This window comes from Coregonus lavaretus (assembly GCF_964263955.1).
Source record: "Coregonus lavaretus genome assembly, chromosome: 3".
In the NCBI taxonomy this organism is placed as follows: domain Eukaryota; kingdom Metazoa; phylum Chordata; class Actinopteri; order Salmoniformes; family Salmonidae; genus Coregonus; species Coregonus lavaretus.
In genome coordinates this window covers 27,620,616-27,633,397 of record NC_139990.1, presented here as the reverse complement: position 1 = coordinate 27,633,397, position 12,782 = coordinate 27,620,616, and the positions used below count along the sequence as shown (strand labels likewise).

General features: G+C 45.1%; 1 protein-coding gene across 1 annotated transcript in view; it reads left to right on the top strand.

Annotated features, from left to right (window-relative positions):
* The window catches only part of macf1a (microtubule actin crosslinking factor 1a), a gene marked incomplete at its 5' end in the record, with an annotated part of 244,075 nt that overhangs the window by 90,776 nt on the left and 140,517 nt on the right, over positions 1-12,782 (top strand). Inside the window, 2 exons of the mRNA XM_084152246.1 lie at positions 3,571-3,632; positions 10,651-10,740. Coding sequence (XP_084008372.1) covers positions 3,571-3,632; positions 10,651-10,740 — 152 coding nt within the window. The remainder of the gene's footprint in view (positions 1-3,570; positions 3,633-10,650; positions 10,741-12,782) is intronic.

The following is a 12,782-nucleotide window of genomic DNA, read 5'->3' as shown; positions in this document are numbered from 1 at the left end:
AATAAGGCTGTAACGTAACAAAATGTGGAAAAAGTCAAGGGGTCTGAATACTTTCCGAAGGCACTGTATACTGTCACCAATAGCTGATTTTTATGAATACAGAGCCTAACCTAAATGTCGCAAAGAAAGCATAGTGTTTCTACTTTGTGGGCTAGGCTAGCTTACCAGGCAGGTTTGTTAACTGGGGCGTGCTTTCCTGTTGAAACAATTAGCAAGAGCATGGTGAAATGTGTGTGCCTGGGGCTTGCCCCCCTGAGTTAAATGTTCATAACGAGGTGTGTGTGTGTGTGTGTCTCACCTTTCCCCACTGGGTTTGACCGCGTTCAGGTATTTGACCAGCATTTCCACTGTAAAAATCTTGTTTGAACAGACAAGCTTTTGAAATGCTGTCTTGTCAAATATCAGTCAGTCTTTATCAAAACGAGTCCGCAAACAGATATAAAAGCTCACTAAGACCACTTGTGTTTGCGAACTGTAATGGGAATGTGTGTGAGAGAGTGTGTGTGTTCAGTTTTTAACGTGGTGTGTAATGTATGTAGACCTATCTGGGGAGAGGAAGCGAGACAACCTACAATACCAGTCAAAAGTTTGGACACACCTACTCATTCAAGGGTTTTTCTTTATATTTACTATTTTCTACATTGTAGGATAATAGTGAAGACATCAACTATGAAATAACACATATGGAATCACGTAGTAACCAAAAAAGTGTTAAACAAATCAAAATATATTTTATATTTGAGATTCTTCAAATAGCCACCCTTTGCCTTGATGACAGCTTTGCACACTCTTGGCATTCTCTCAACCAGCTTCATGAGGAATGCTTTTCCAATGGTCTTGAAGGAGTTCCCACATATGCTGAGCACTTGTTGGCTGCTTTTCCTTCACTCTGCGGTCCGACTCATCCCAAACCATCTCAATTGGGTTGAGGTCGGGTAATTGTGTAGGCCAGGTCATCTGATGCAGCACTCCATCACTCTCATTCTTGGTTAAATAGCCCTTACACAGCCTGGAGGTGTGTTTTGGGTCATTGTCCTGTTGAAAAACAAATGATAGTCCCACTAAGCGCAAACCAGATGCGATGGCGTATCGCTGCAGAATGCTATGGTAGCCATGCTGGTTAAGTGTGCCTTGAATTCTAAATAAATCACAGATAGTGTCACCAGCAAAGCACCCCCACACCATCACACCCCCTCCTCCATGCTTCATGGTGGGAACCACACATGCAGAGATCATCCGTTCACCTACTCTACGTCTCACAAAGACACGGTGGTTTGAACCAAAAATCTCAACTTTGGACTCATCAGACCAAAGGACACATTTCCAACGGTCTAATGTCCATTGCGCGTGTTTCTTGGCCCAAGCAAGTCTCTTCTTCTTATTGGTGTCCTTTAGTAGTGGTTTCTTTGCAGCAATTTGACCATGAAGGCCTGATTCATGCAGTCTCCTCTGAACAGTTGATGTTGAGATGGGTCTGTTACTTGAAGTCTGTGAGGCATTTATTTGGGCTGCAATCTGAGGTGCAGTTAACTCTAATGAACTTATCCTCTGCAGCAGAGGTAACTCTGGGTCTTCCTTTCCTGTGGCGGTCTTCATGAGAGCCAGTTTCATCATAGCGCTTGATGGTTTTTGCGACTGCACTTGAAGAAACTTTCAAAGTTCTTGAAATTTGCCGTATTGACTGACCTTCATGTCTTAAAGTAATGATGGATTGTCGTTTCTCTTTGCTTATTTGAGCCGTTCTTGCCGTAATGTGGACTTGGTCTTTTACCAAATAGGGCTATCTTCTGTATACCACCCCTACCTTGTAACAACAGAACTGATTGGCTCAAACGCATTAAGAAGGAAAGAAATTACACAATTAACTTTTAAGAAGGCACACCTGTTAATTGAAATGCATTCCAGATGACTACCTCATGAAGCTGGTTGAGAGAATGCCAAGAATGTGCAAAGCTGTCATCAAGGCAAAGAGTGGCTACTTTGAAGAATCTCAAATATAAAATATATTTTGATTTGTTTAACACTTTTTTGATTTAGGTTACTACATGATTCCATATGTGTTATTTAATAGTTTTGATGTCTTCACTATTATTCTACAATGTAGAAAATAGTAAAAATAAAGAAAAACTCTTGTATGAGTAGGCGTGTCCAAACCTTTGACTGGTACTGTATCTCCCTACACATGGCCGCTCTGTGTCATAGCGTCACCACAGCAACCACATCAGCAGTGGAGCCTATCAAAGTCGAGTTGGGGAAGTACCAGCAGGAACTATTCTCTGATTTGATTGGTTGGCGCAAAGCAGAGAAGGGGAGAAAGCAGTCACTAGATAGCCATGCTATAAAGGACAAGAGTTTGAATATTGCCAAATATGAAATATTATGTGTTCTCATTATAGGGGGTTAAGATATACGGTTTGTATGTGGCTTGTGGTTTTGGTTAGTGGTTCAAATCATGTTAGCTGTTAAATACATCCACAACTTATGTCCTTTCTAACATTTGCCAGATAGTAACAACCAGGGGAAAGCGGGAAGAGGCATTCCATTGGAGGGAGTCAGATATGAACAGGAAGGCAGGAAACGCAAAGCTAACCGTCTGCATGCCATACATAGAGAGACCTAGATATGAGAAGAGGAGGCTCCATGGGCTGTGGGGGAGGGGGAGATAACAGCAACGAAGCCTGCCATCAGGCTCTATTCTGGGCATCGCTGTGTCACTCCTCTGGCCTCTGGATGGCGTGGTCTGAACTGAGCTCATAACAGACAAACCGAAATAGGCTGAGAGAGAGTCTGTGTGTGATGGAAAAAGAGTGAGAGAGAAAGCTTGAGTACATTATTTGGCGATATTGAATAAGCATGCGCGCGTGTGTGCGTGCGTAAGTGATAGTTCACGATTGAGTTGTAGAGTGTGTGAACACAAGGGGAGGGTGTGTGTATGAGTATGGAGGATAATCTAATAGCAGCTCTATGCCTGTCTGAGAGTTTTTGACAGAGTGAAGATGTAAAGATTTTGTCAACACTCCTTTTCACAATGTAACCCACATTACTGTCAATATAAAGCCATTGCTTCATTTTCTCCTCATCAAACCTTCCGAAATCACTGTTCAGGTCCAGAGGTTAGCAAGCTGGCTTGCTAGCCTATAATTTGACTGAGGTGAATTGATATAATTGGATCATTGATACTCTATGGATATAAACTCAGATCTTACTGTGTAGCATGCATCCTATGCTGTATCCATATGGACATTTTCCAGTGTCACCAAAGACGCTGCAGTGTCAACAAATGTAGTACTCACACAAAACTAAGGCACATTTCTTCCAGACGCTACCAAAGTCCTCCAGTTCAGACACACAGATTTAGTAGAGCGCTGCCTGCACCAGACAGCTAGCTTGGTTAAATCTAACTAAACGCTGCAATCCCAGGCTACCAGACAGCTTCAGTACAGAGAAGTGTTTCAGGGCAATGGAGAGTGCATCTAAATAATACAGGACTGAGGAATGACGCTGCACTATACTTGTTATATAATGAACTCTCTCCTTTTTCTCTCTCTCCCTCCCTCTTTTCTTCTCCAGATGAGCGAGACAGGGTGCAGAAGAAAACCTTCATGAAATGGGTGAACAAACATCTCATCAAGGTACGGTACAGAATTTCAGCATCATTCTGGGGGTTGGTGGGGGGTTGTGGTGCAATTGGGCACACATACACAAGCAGAGACGGATTGTGACTCAGACCATCATAGAAATTAATAAAGTAGAAAAGTAGTTCTAGATTATTTGGTAAATTCCACACTGTGCCTCCAGCACTGACTCAGTTTTTGTTTACTGTGTGCCTGGGTCTGTCTGCCCTGAGTTAAGGCTGTTATTATTTTTCTAATATTATAATTAGAGGTAGTAGCAGGCTGAGGTGACAGGGTGATATTACTGTCTGTCTGGCATTAAATCAATGTAATAGTTTATCTCTCACTGGCATTATGACTGGAAGTAATGGATTTGTCTGTCTCGGCTGTTGTGTCTGTATGGGGTTTTCGGTCTGGGTCTCTGTCTAGGTGCTTGTTTATTCCGGACTTTCTCTTTTTTTTCTTTTTTTTTGTCTGTCTATGTCTTGGTGCTCTTTCTCTCTCTCTCTACTTCTTATCTAAAGTATTTATAAGGAAGAACGTCTGTTAGGGTTGGGCGGGATCCACATTTTCATATAGTCATTCCGTCCTTCTCTCATTCTGGGATTTATGGTATTACCGGCTTAGTACACAAAGGGGCACCAAAACATGCATAAAAGACCATTGGGCGTCTATTACCAGAATGCTAACCAAATTTGCACAAGTAAGAGCGAATTTCCATGGAGGTTGCTAGCTAAATATGCTATGGAGCGCAAACAGGAAAACATTTAAAAAGTAGCTACAAACATTAACATTTATAGAAAAACTTCAAAGAAATAGTTTCAACGGTATTGAAAAACCATCCCGTGGCTATTTCCAAATACCCCGGTATACTCCCAAGCCTACTGTCTGTCCAATGGCCAACTGTTCATGTCCCCCCACCACCACCACACAACGCAGACGTAGATCACATAGACTGGGCATTCCACTACTTGACTGTGGAATGGGGCGTCTGACCTCATAACTCTAGTGTGCTGCGTATATCTATGCTGTAATGTAATGTGTGTCCGACAGACTAAGGATGGGCACCAACGCTGACGATTGACAGGTGTTCCAACGTTGGCACACCTATCAATCGTCAATTCCTGTTGAACGCAGATTTGGTTAGTGGTCTCAGAAAAATGGTTTTATATTGAATAAGTTTGGTTACTAGCTAGCCATCTTTTGAGTTTGGATCCCGTGACACGGTTGGCATCAGTTGCTGAAACCGCTGCTATCTGTCCAGGGATCCTGCCGACCAAGGGTCTGAGGAGCTGCTTGGCATTATCTGCAGTATGACGCTACAAGCTTGGCACACCTGTATTTGGGGAGTTTCTCCCATTCTTCTCTGCAGATCCTCTCAAGCTCTGTCAGGTTGGATGGGGAGCGTCGCTGCACAGCTATTTTCAGGTCTCTCCAGAGATGTTTGATTGGGTTCAAGTCCAGGCTCTGGCTGGGCCACTCAAGGACTTTCAAAGACTTGTCCCGAAGCCACTCATGCGTTGTCTTGGATGTGTGCTTAAGGTCGTTGTCCTGTTGGAAGGTGAACCTTCGCCCCAGTCTGAGGTCCTGAGCACTCTGGAGCAGGTTATCGTCAAGGGTCTCTCTGTACTTTGCTCTGTTCATCTTTCCCTCGATCCTGACTAGTCTCCTAGTCCCTGCCTCTGAAAAACATCCGCACAGCATGATGCTGCCACCACCATGCTTCACCGTAGGGATGGTATTGGCCTTGTGATGAGCGGTGCCTGGTTTCCTCCAGACGTAATGCTTGGCATTCAGGCCAAAGACTTCAATCTTGGTTTCATCAGACCAGAGAATCTTGTTTCTTATGGTCTGAGAGTCCTTTAGGTGCCATTTAGCAAACTCCAAGCGGGCTGTCATGTGCCTTTTACTGAGGAGTGGCTTCCATCTGGCCACTCTACCATAATGACCTGATTTGGTGGATTGCTGCAGAGATGGTTGTCCTTCTGGAAGATTCTCCCATCTCCACAGAGGAACTCTGGAGCTCTGAGGGTGATCATCTGGTTCTTGGTCACCTCCCTGACCAAGGCTCCTCTCCCCCGATTGCGCAGTTTGGCCGGGCGACCAGCTCTAGGAAGAGTCTTGGTGGTTCCTTTTTTTCCTCCAATTTCAATTACGATCTTGTCTCAATTGCTGCAGCTCCCCAACGGGCTCGGGAGAGGCGAAGGTGGAGTCATGCGTCCTCCGAAACATGACCTGCCTAACCACGCTCCTTAACACCCGCCAGCTTAACCCGGAAGCCAGCTGCACCAATGTGTCGGAGGAAACACTGTTCAACTGGCGACCGGGGTCAGCCTGCAGGCACCCGGCCCGCCACAAGGAGTCACTAGGGCGCGATGAGCCAAGTAAAGCCCCCCCGGCTAAACCCTCCCCTAACCCGGACTACACTGGACCAATTGTGCGCCGTCCTATGCCGGTTTTGGCACAGCCCGGGAATGAGGTAACGCCTCCAGCACTGCGATGCAGTGCCTTAGACCGCTGGGCCACTCTGGAGGCCCGGTTCCAAACTTCTTCCATTTAAGAATAATGGAGGCCACTGTGTTCTTGGGGATCTTCAATGCTGCAAAAATATTTGGTTCCCTTCCCCAGATCTGTGCCTCGACACAATCCTCTCTCGGAGCTATACGGACAATTACTTCGACCTGATGGCTTGGTTTTTGCTCTGACATGCACTGTCAACTGTTGGACCTTATATAGACAGGTGTTTAAAAGCGATACGATACCAAAGCGATACGTCTTTAGTCTCTTGTAGTCTAGCATGGAATAGAATGAATCATGTATGTTCCTTTTATAGTCCTATCAGTCTAGTTCCTCTACACTGTTGACAGTCCACCCTAGCGCAGGTGTTTACATAGCACATAGCCACAGAGCTCAGTTCAGTAGAGAGGCTGACAGACAGTACATCACCCAGTCAGTCTACATGTTCCTGTGTTTGTCTTGGCACTCTCTATTCACTGATGTAACCTGACTGCACCCATGTTTATAATGCAACCAATCTCCTCACATCAGCTGACAGACAGGTGGCTGTGGTTGGGGTGTGTGTGCCGTCATGTGGTCAGGACCGTGTTCATGGCTGCCTCTGGGAGTGTGCTTGTATGCATTGGGGTGTGTTGTGTGTGTGTGTGTGTGTGTGTGTGTGTACAGATCAAACACACATCCATGTAAACACTGCCCTCACTGCAAACTGTGGTTTTAGGGACCTGTGTTGACAGCTCGCAAGGAATGCAATGACACAACTAGGGCCGGTTTTCCAGACACAGATTTAACCTAGTCCTGGTCTAAAAAGCATCTCCATATAAATAGCTTTTTAGCTCAGAACTAGGCTTCATCTGTTTCCGAGAAACCGGCCCTTAGACACACACATACAGTAAACCTATACCAGACAAGGCAAGTAGCTGTGGAATTGGTTGAATAAGGAAGAATATTGAATTATGCTTATTGAATCTGAGAGGCAGAGAAATGGTTCCAGTAAATTGAGTGAAGATGACAACACACACACCTCTCGCTCTCTCTCCTACTCTCTCTCTCCTACTCTCTCTCTCCTACTCTCTCTCTCCTACTCTGTTTATCTCGCTCTCTCTCCTACTCTCTCTGTCCTACTCTCTTTATCTCTATCTCTCTCCTACTCTCTCTCTCCTACTCTCTCTCTCCTACTCTCTCTCCTACTCTCTCTCTCCTACTCTCTTTATCTCGCTCTCTCTCCTACTCTCTCTCTCCTACTCTCTTTATCTCGCTCTCTCTCCTACTCTCTCTCGCTCTCTCTCCTACTCTTTCTCTCTCCTACTCTCTTTCTCTCTCTCTCTCCCCTCTCTCTCTCTCCTACTCTCTCTCTCCTACTCTCTCTCTCCTTCTCTCGCTCTCTCGCTCTCTCTCCTACTCTCTCTCTCTCTCTCTCTCTCTCTCTCTCACACTCTCTCTCTCTCACACTCTCTCTCTCTCACACTCTTTGTGTTATCGCACGAGATCATCATTTCCAGTCAGAAAAACCCCTTCATGATACACTACATGACCAAAAGTATGTGGACACCTGCTCGTTGACCATCTCATTCCAAAATTTGATTTTATAACCTGTCAGCAACGGGTGTGGCTGAAATAGCCGAATCCACTAATTTGAAGGGGTGTCCACATACTTTTGTACATTAAGACTCAATTACACATCCCCTCTTTTTCATCACTCACGGAGGCCACGCTCAAACACATGGATGGATAGAGGGTGTGGGAGAGGGAGAGCGAGAGAGAAAAAGATAGCGAGAGAGACATGGAGAGAGGAGTGAGACATGGAGAGAGGGAGAGACTCAAAGAAAGCAGAGGGAGAGAATAAAAGAGAGGGCAACAGAAGGATGTGAAGAAAGGTTCCAGATGGCTTCTTCTCTCCTTGTTTGTGGTCTTATGTGGGGTTAGACTATTGAGATGACCATTGACCAGTAGGACACAGAGTAGGCCCATTATTCCAGTGATGTTTGGGATTCTCATATTAAAAAAGGCACAATTCGCCCTCTGCTGGATGAATCTGGAATTAACGCTGTTGCAGTTGAGGGTTGAAATGCAGCGAAATGTTGACTTAGTATTTTTACAGCTTGTGTAGCTTGCTGGACTGCATTGTGTTATGTAATATAGCACAGTGGTCCTCAAACATATTTGTGTTGTGAATGTGATCCGTGAAAGCTTCAGATGATTCTGGGTGCCGAGATTAGTCTTGGCCTACTATGGCTCTAGCCATAGCCCGGTCTTACTCAGGGCACAAGAGGACTCCAGTTTTAATCAAACACTTAACCCCAACTAATAGAATTTAAGTCAGGTCAGTACACACACACACACACATACACTCCTCCCACCCCAAGCCCCTCCCCTTCAGCTGTCAATCACTCCAAGATAACCAAAGAGCACTGTGGGAGTTTAATCTCTCAGGTCTGTGATGTGCCTGCTTTGACCTGCACCATCTGTTCACACAGAGGACTCCTGTCCTCTTTTTAAGACTACCTTTATTTCTCTCGGTTTTGTTTCTCTCCATCTCCCAATATGTTCTTAGATTATCCGTCATTCAATGCAGACCAAGAATATAACACAAGCAAGAGTGGCTACATCTCCTCATAATTAATTGCTAGTACATAATCTCTGTCTTCTAGAAACCAAAGCATATTAAAATGTTATATTACACTCGACTGCCCCCTTCACTCAGCTCTCTCCTCATGTTTATACATCTCCCTGTCATCCTCATTTCCTCAACGCCTCTCACTGCCTGTCTCTGTGTCTGTGTGTCTCTCTCTCGGGTTGAATTTACATTTGTAATGTAATTGTATGGAGGTTGTTGTGGTACTTTATGTGTTTTTAATGTAACAAAAAGTATCTCTGCTCTCCTCTCTATAATGGCTCCATTGCCTCAGGTTAAACCACAAGTCATGATCAGCTGTGAATGACAAAGTAATTAGCCTCAATCTCCTCTCTAAATGTCCAGTCTATCCTCTCTCTAAATGTCCATCCAGTCTTGCCTCTCTAAATGTACAGTATTTCCTCTCTCTAATGTCCAGTCTATCCTCTCTCTAAATGTACAGTCTTTCCTCTCTAAATGTCCAGTCTATCCTCTCTCTAAATGTCCAGTCTTTCCTCTCTCTAAATATCCAGTCTATCCTCTCTCTAAATATCCAGTCTTTCCTCCCTCTAAATGTCCAGTCTATCCTCTCTAAATGTCAGTCCAGTCTATCCTCTCTAAATGTCCATCCAGTCTATCCTCTCTCTAAATGTCCATCCAGTCTATCCTCTCTCTAAATGTCCATCCAGTCTATCCTCTCTCTAAATGTCCATCCAGTCTATCCTCTCTCTAAATGTCCATCCAGTCTATCCTCTCTCTAAATGTCCATCCAGTCTATCCTCTCTCTAAATGTCCATCCAGTCTATCCTCTCTCTAAATGTCCATCCAGTCTATCCTCTCTCTAAATGTCCATCCAGTCTATCCTCTCTCTAAATGTCCATCCAGTCTTTCATTTTTCAATTTTAGTCATTTAGCAGACGCTCTTATCCAGAGCGACTTACAGTTAGTGAGTGCATACATTTTTCATACTGGCCCCCCGTGGGAAACTAACCCACAACCCTGGCGTTGCAAGCGCCATGCTCTACCAAATGAGCTACAGGGGACTTTCCTCTCTCTAAATGTCCAGTCTTTTCCTCTCTCTAAATGTCCAGTCTATCCTCTCTTTAAATGTCCAGTCTTTCCTATCTCTAAATGTCCAGTCTTTCCTCTCTCTAAATGTCCAGTCTATCCTCTCTAAATGTCCAGTCTATCCTCTCTAAATGTCCAGTCTTTCCTCTCTAAATGTCCAGTCTTTCCTCTCTCTAAATGTCCAGTCTATCCTCTCTAAATGTCCAGTCTATCCTCTCTAAATGTCCAGTCTTTCCTCTCTAAATGTCCAGTCTTTCCTCTCTCTCTTCCTTGCTTCTCTTTTCCTCTCCCTCTTTTAATTCCTGGTTCTTAGCACTGAGCTACATTATTTAGCCTAGTCATTGGGAGTCCATCAGCAGGGTCTGAAAAGACAAACCGTGATAAAATAGGCCTGCCAAAGCTGCTGAGTCGCTGTGCCAACGGTTGTCCCCGGACACCCTGGGCCGAGACATGGGGTCACAGCCGGAGCACATGGTTTGTCGTCCTGGCAACTAGGGTCCCTAGCGGTGTTGCTTATGTCAACAATGCTATGTAAACGCTGGGATGATATGAACATGATGAGAATGTCATTAACTCTCTCTTTCTCTTTTTTTTCCCGTCTCTCTTTCTCTCTTTATTTCTCTCTGCCTCTCTCTCTCTCTATTTCTCTCTGCCTCTCTCTCTCTCTCTCTCTCTCTCTCTCTCTCTCTGCCTCGCTCTCTCTTGCTCTGCCCTTCTCTCTCTCTCGCTCTCTCTGCCTCTCGCTCTCTCTCTCTCTGCCTCGCTCTCTTGCTCGCTCTCTCTCGCTCTCTCTCTCTCTGCCTCTCTCTCTCACTCTCTCTCTCTCTGCCTCTCCATCAGGTGAGGAAGCACATCACAGACCTGTACGAGGACCTGAGAGATGGACACAACTTGATCTCCCTCCTGGAGGTCCTCTCTGGAGTCACCCTGGTAAGACACACAAACTCACCAAGACACAAACCTTCACACCTCGACAACCATCATGCACCGGTATACTGTGCCACAGCCTGAGACACACCCTCCAGACACCTTCACATTGAGAAAGACATCCACGGAGCAGATCTTTAAGTGAACTCGGGTTCACTGACACATATTGTGTGATTTTTAAGTAATTAATTTGCATTTTATTGCATGACATACGTATTTGATCACCTACCAACCAGTAAGAATTCCGGCTCTCACAGACCTGTTAGTTTTTCTTTAAGAAGCCCTCCTGTTCTCCACTCATTACCTGTATTAACTGCACCTGTTTGAACTCGTTACCTGTATAAAAGACACCTGTCCACACACTCAATCAAACAGACTCCAATGGCCAAGACCAGAGAGCTGTGTAAGGACATCAGGGATAAAATTGTAGACCTGCACAAGGCTGGGATGGGCTACAGGACAATAGGCAAGCAGCTTGGTGAGAAGGCAACAACTGTTGACGCAATTATTAGAAAATGGAAGAAGTTCAAGATGACCGTCAATCAACCTCGGTCTGGGGCTCCATGCAAGATCTCACCTCGTGGGGCATCAATGATCATGAGGAAGGTGAGGGATCAGCCCAGAACTACATGGCAGGACCTGGTCAATGACCTGAAGAGAGCTGGGACCACAGTCTCAAAGAAAACTATTAGTAACACACTACGCCGTCATGGATTATAATCCTGCAGCGCACGCAAGGTCCCCCTGCTCAAGCCAGCGCATGTCCAGGCCCGTCTGAAGTTTGCCAATGACCATCTGGATGATCCAGAGGAGGAATGGGAGAAGGTCATGTGGTCTGATGAGACAAAAATAGAGCTTTTTGGTCTAAACTCCACTCGCCGTGTTTGGAGGAAGAAGAAGGATGAGTACAACCCCAAGAACACCATCTCAACCGTGAAGCATGGAGGTGGAAACATCATTCTTTGGGGATGCTTTTCTGCAAAGGGGACAGGACGACTGCACCGTATTGAGGGGAGGATGGATGGGGCCATGTATCGCGAGATCTTGGCCAACAACCTCCTTCCCTCAGTAAGAGCATTGAAGATGGGTCGTGGCTGGGTCTTCCAGCATGACAACGACCTGAAACACACAGCCAGGGCAACTAAGGAGTGGCTCCGTAAGAAGCATCTCAAGGTCCTGGAGTGGCCTAGCCAGTCTCCAGACCTGAACCCAATAGAACATCTTTGTAGGGAGCTGAAAGTCTGTATTGCCCAGCGACAGCCGCGAAACCTGAAGGATCTGGAGAAGGTCTGTATGGAGGAGTGGGCCAAAATCCCTGCTGCAGTGTGTGCAAACCTGGTCAAGACCTACAGGAAATGTATGATCTCTGTAATTGCAAACAAAGGTTTCTGTACCAAATATTAAGTTCTGCTTTTCTGATGTATCAAATACTTATGTCATGCAATAAAATGCAAGTTAATTACTTAAAAATCATACAATGTGATTTTCTGGATTTTTGTTTTAGATTCCGTCTCTCACAGTTGAAGTGTACCTATGATAAAAATTACAGACCTCTACATGCTTTGTAAGTAGGAAAACCTGCAAAATCAGCAGTGTATCAAATACTTGTTCTCCCCACTGTATAGGGAATAGGGTGCCATTTCAGATGCAGCTAGAGACTTTCTAGGAGCACATGATGACTCATTGTAACTCAGTGACAGACAGGTGTATTAACATGAAAACACTGACTCTGGTCCACATAGACACTGACTCTCCTTTTACTGTCTGTGTGACGCGTTCACCTCAAATTTGAACCACAGAGTGTGTGACTGTGGGTGAGAGAGGGAGGGAGAGAGAGTGTGCAGGTACGGGAGGAACTTTTCGACCTCTTTTTTTTTTTTAGAAAGCTGGCCTGTTAGCGGTTTACTTTTTGATTTGGCTTTACTATTGGCCCAGCTGCAGTTCTCATTTCCTCCTACTCTACCTCTTTCTCACTTTCTCTCTCTCTCTCTCTCTCTCTCTGTTTTGGAACATCACCTCATCCCTCCACACAATTCTTTCATCCT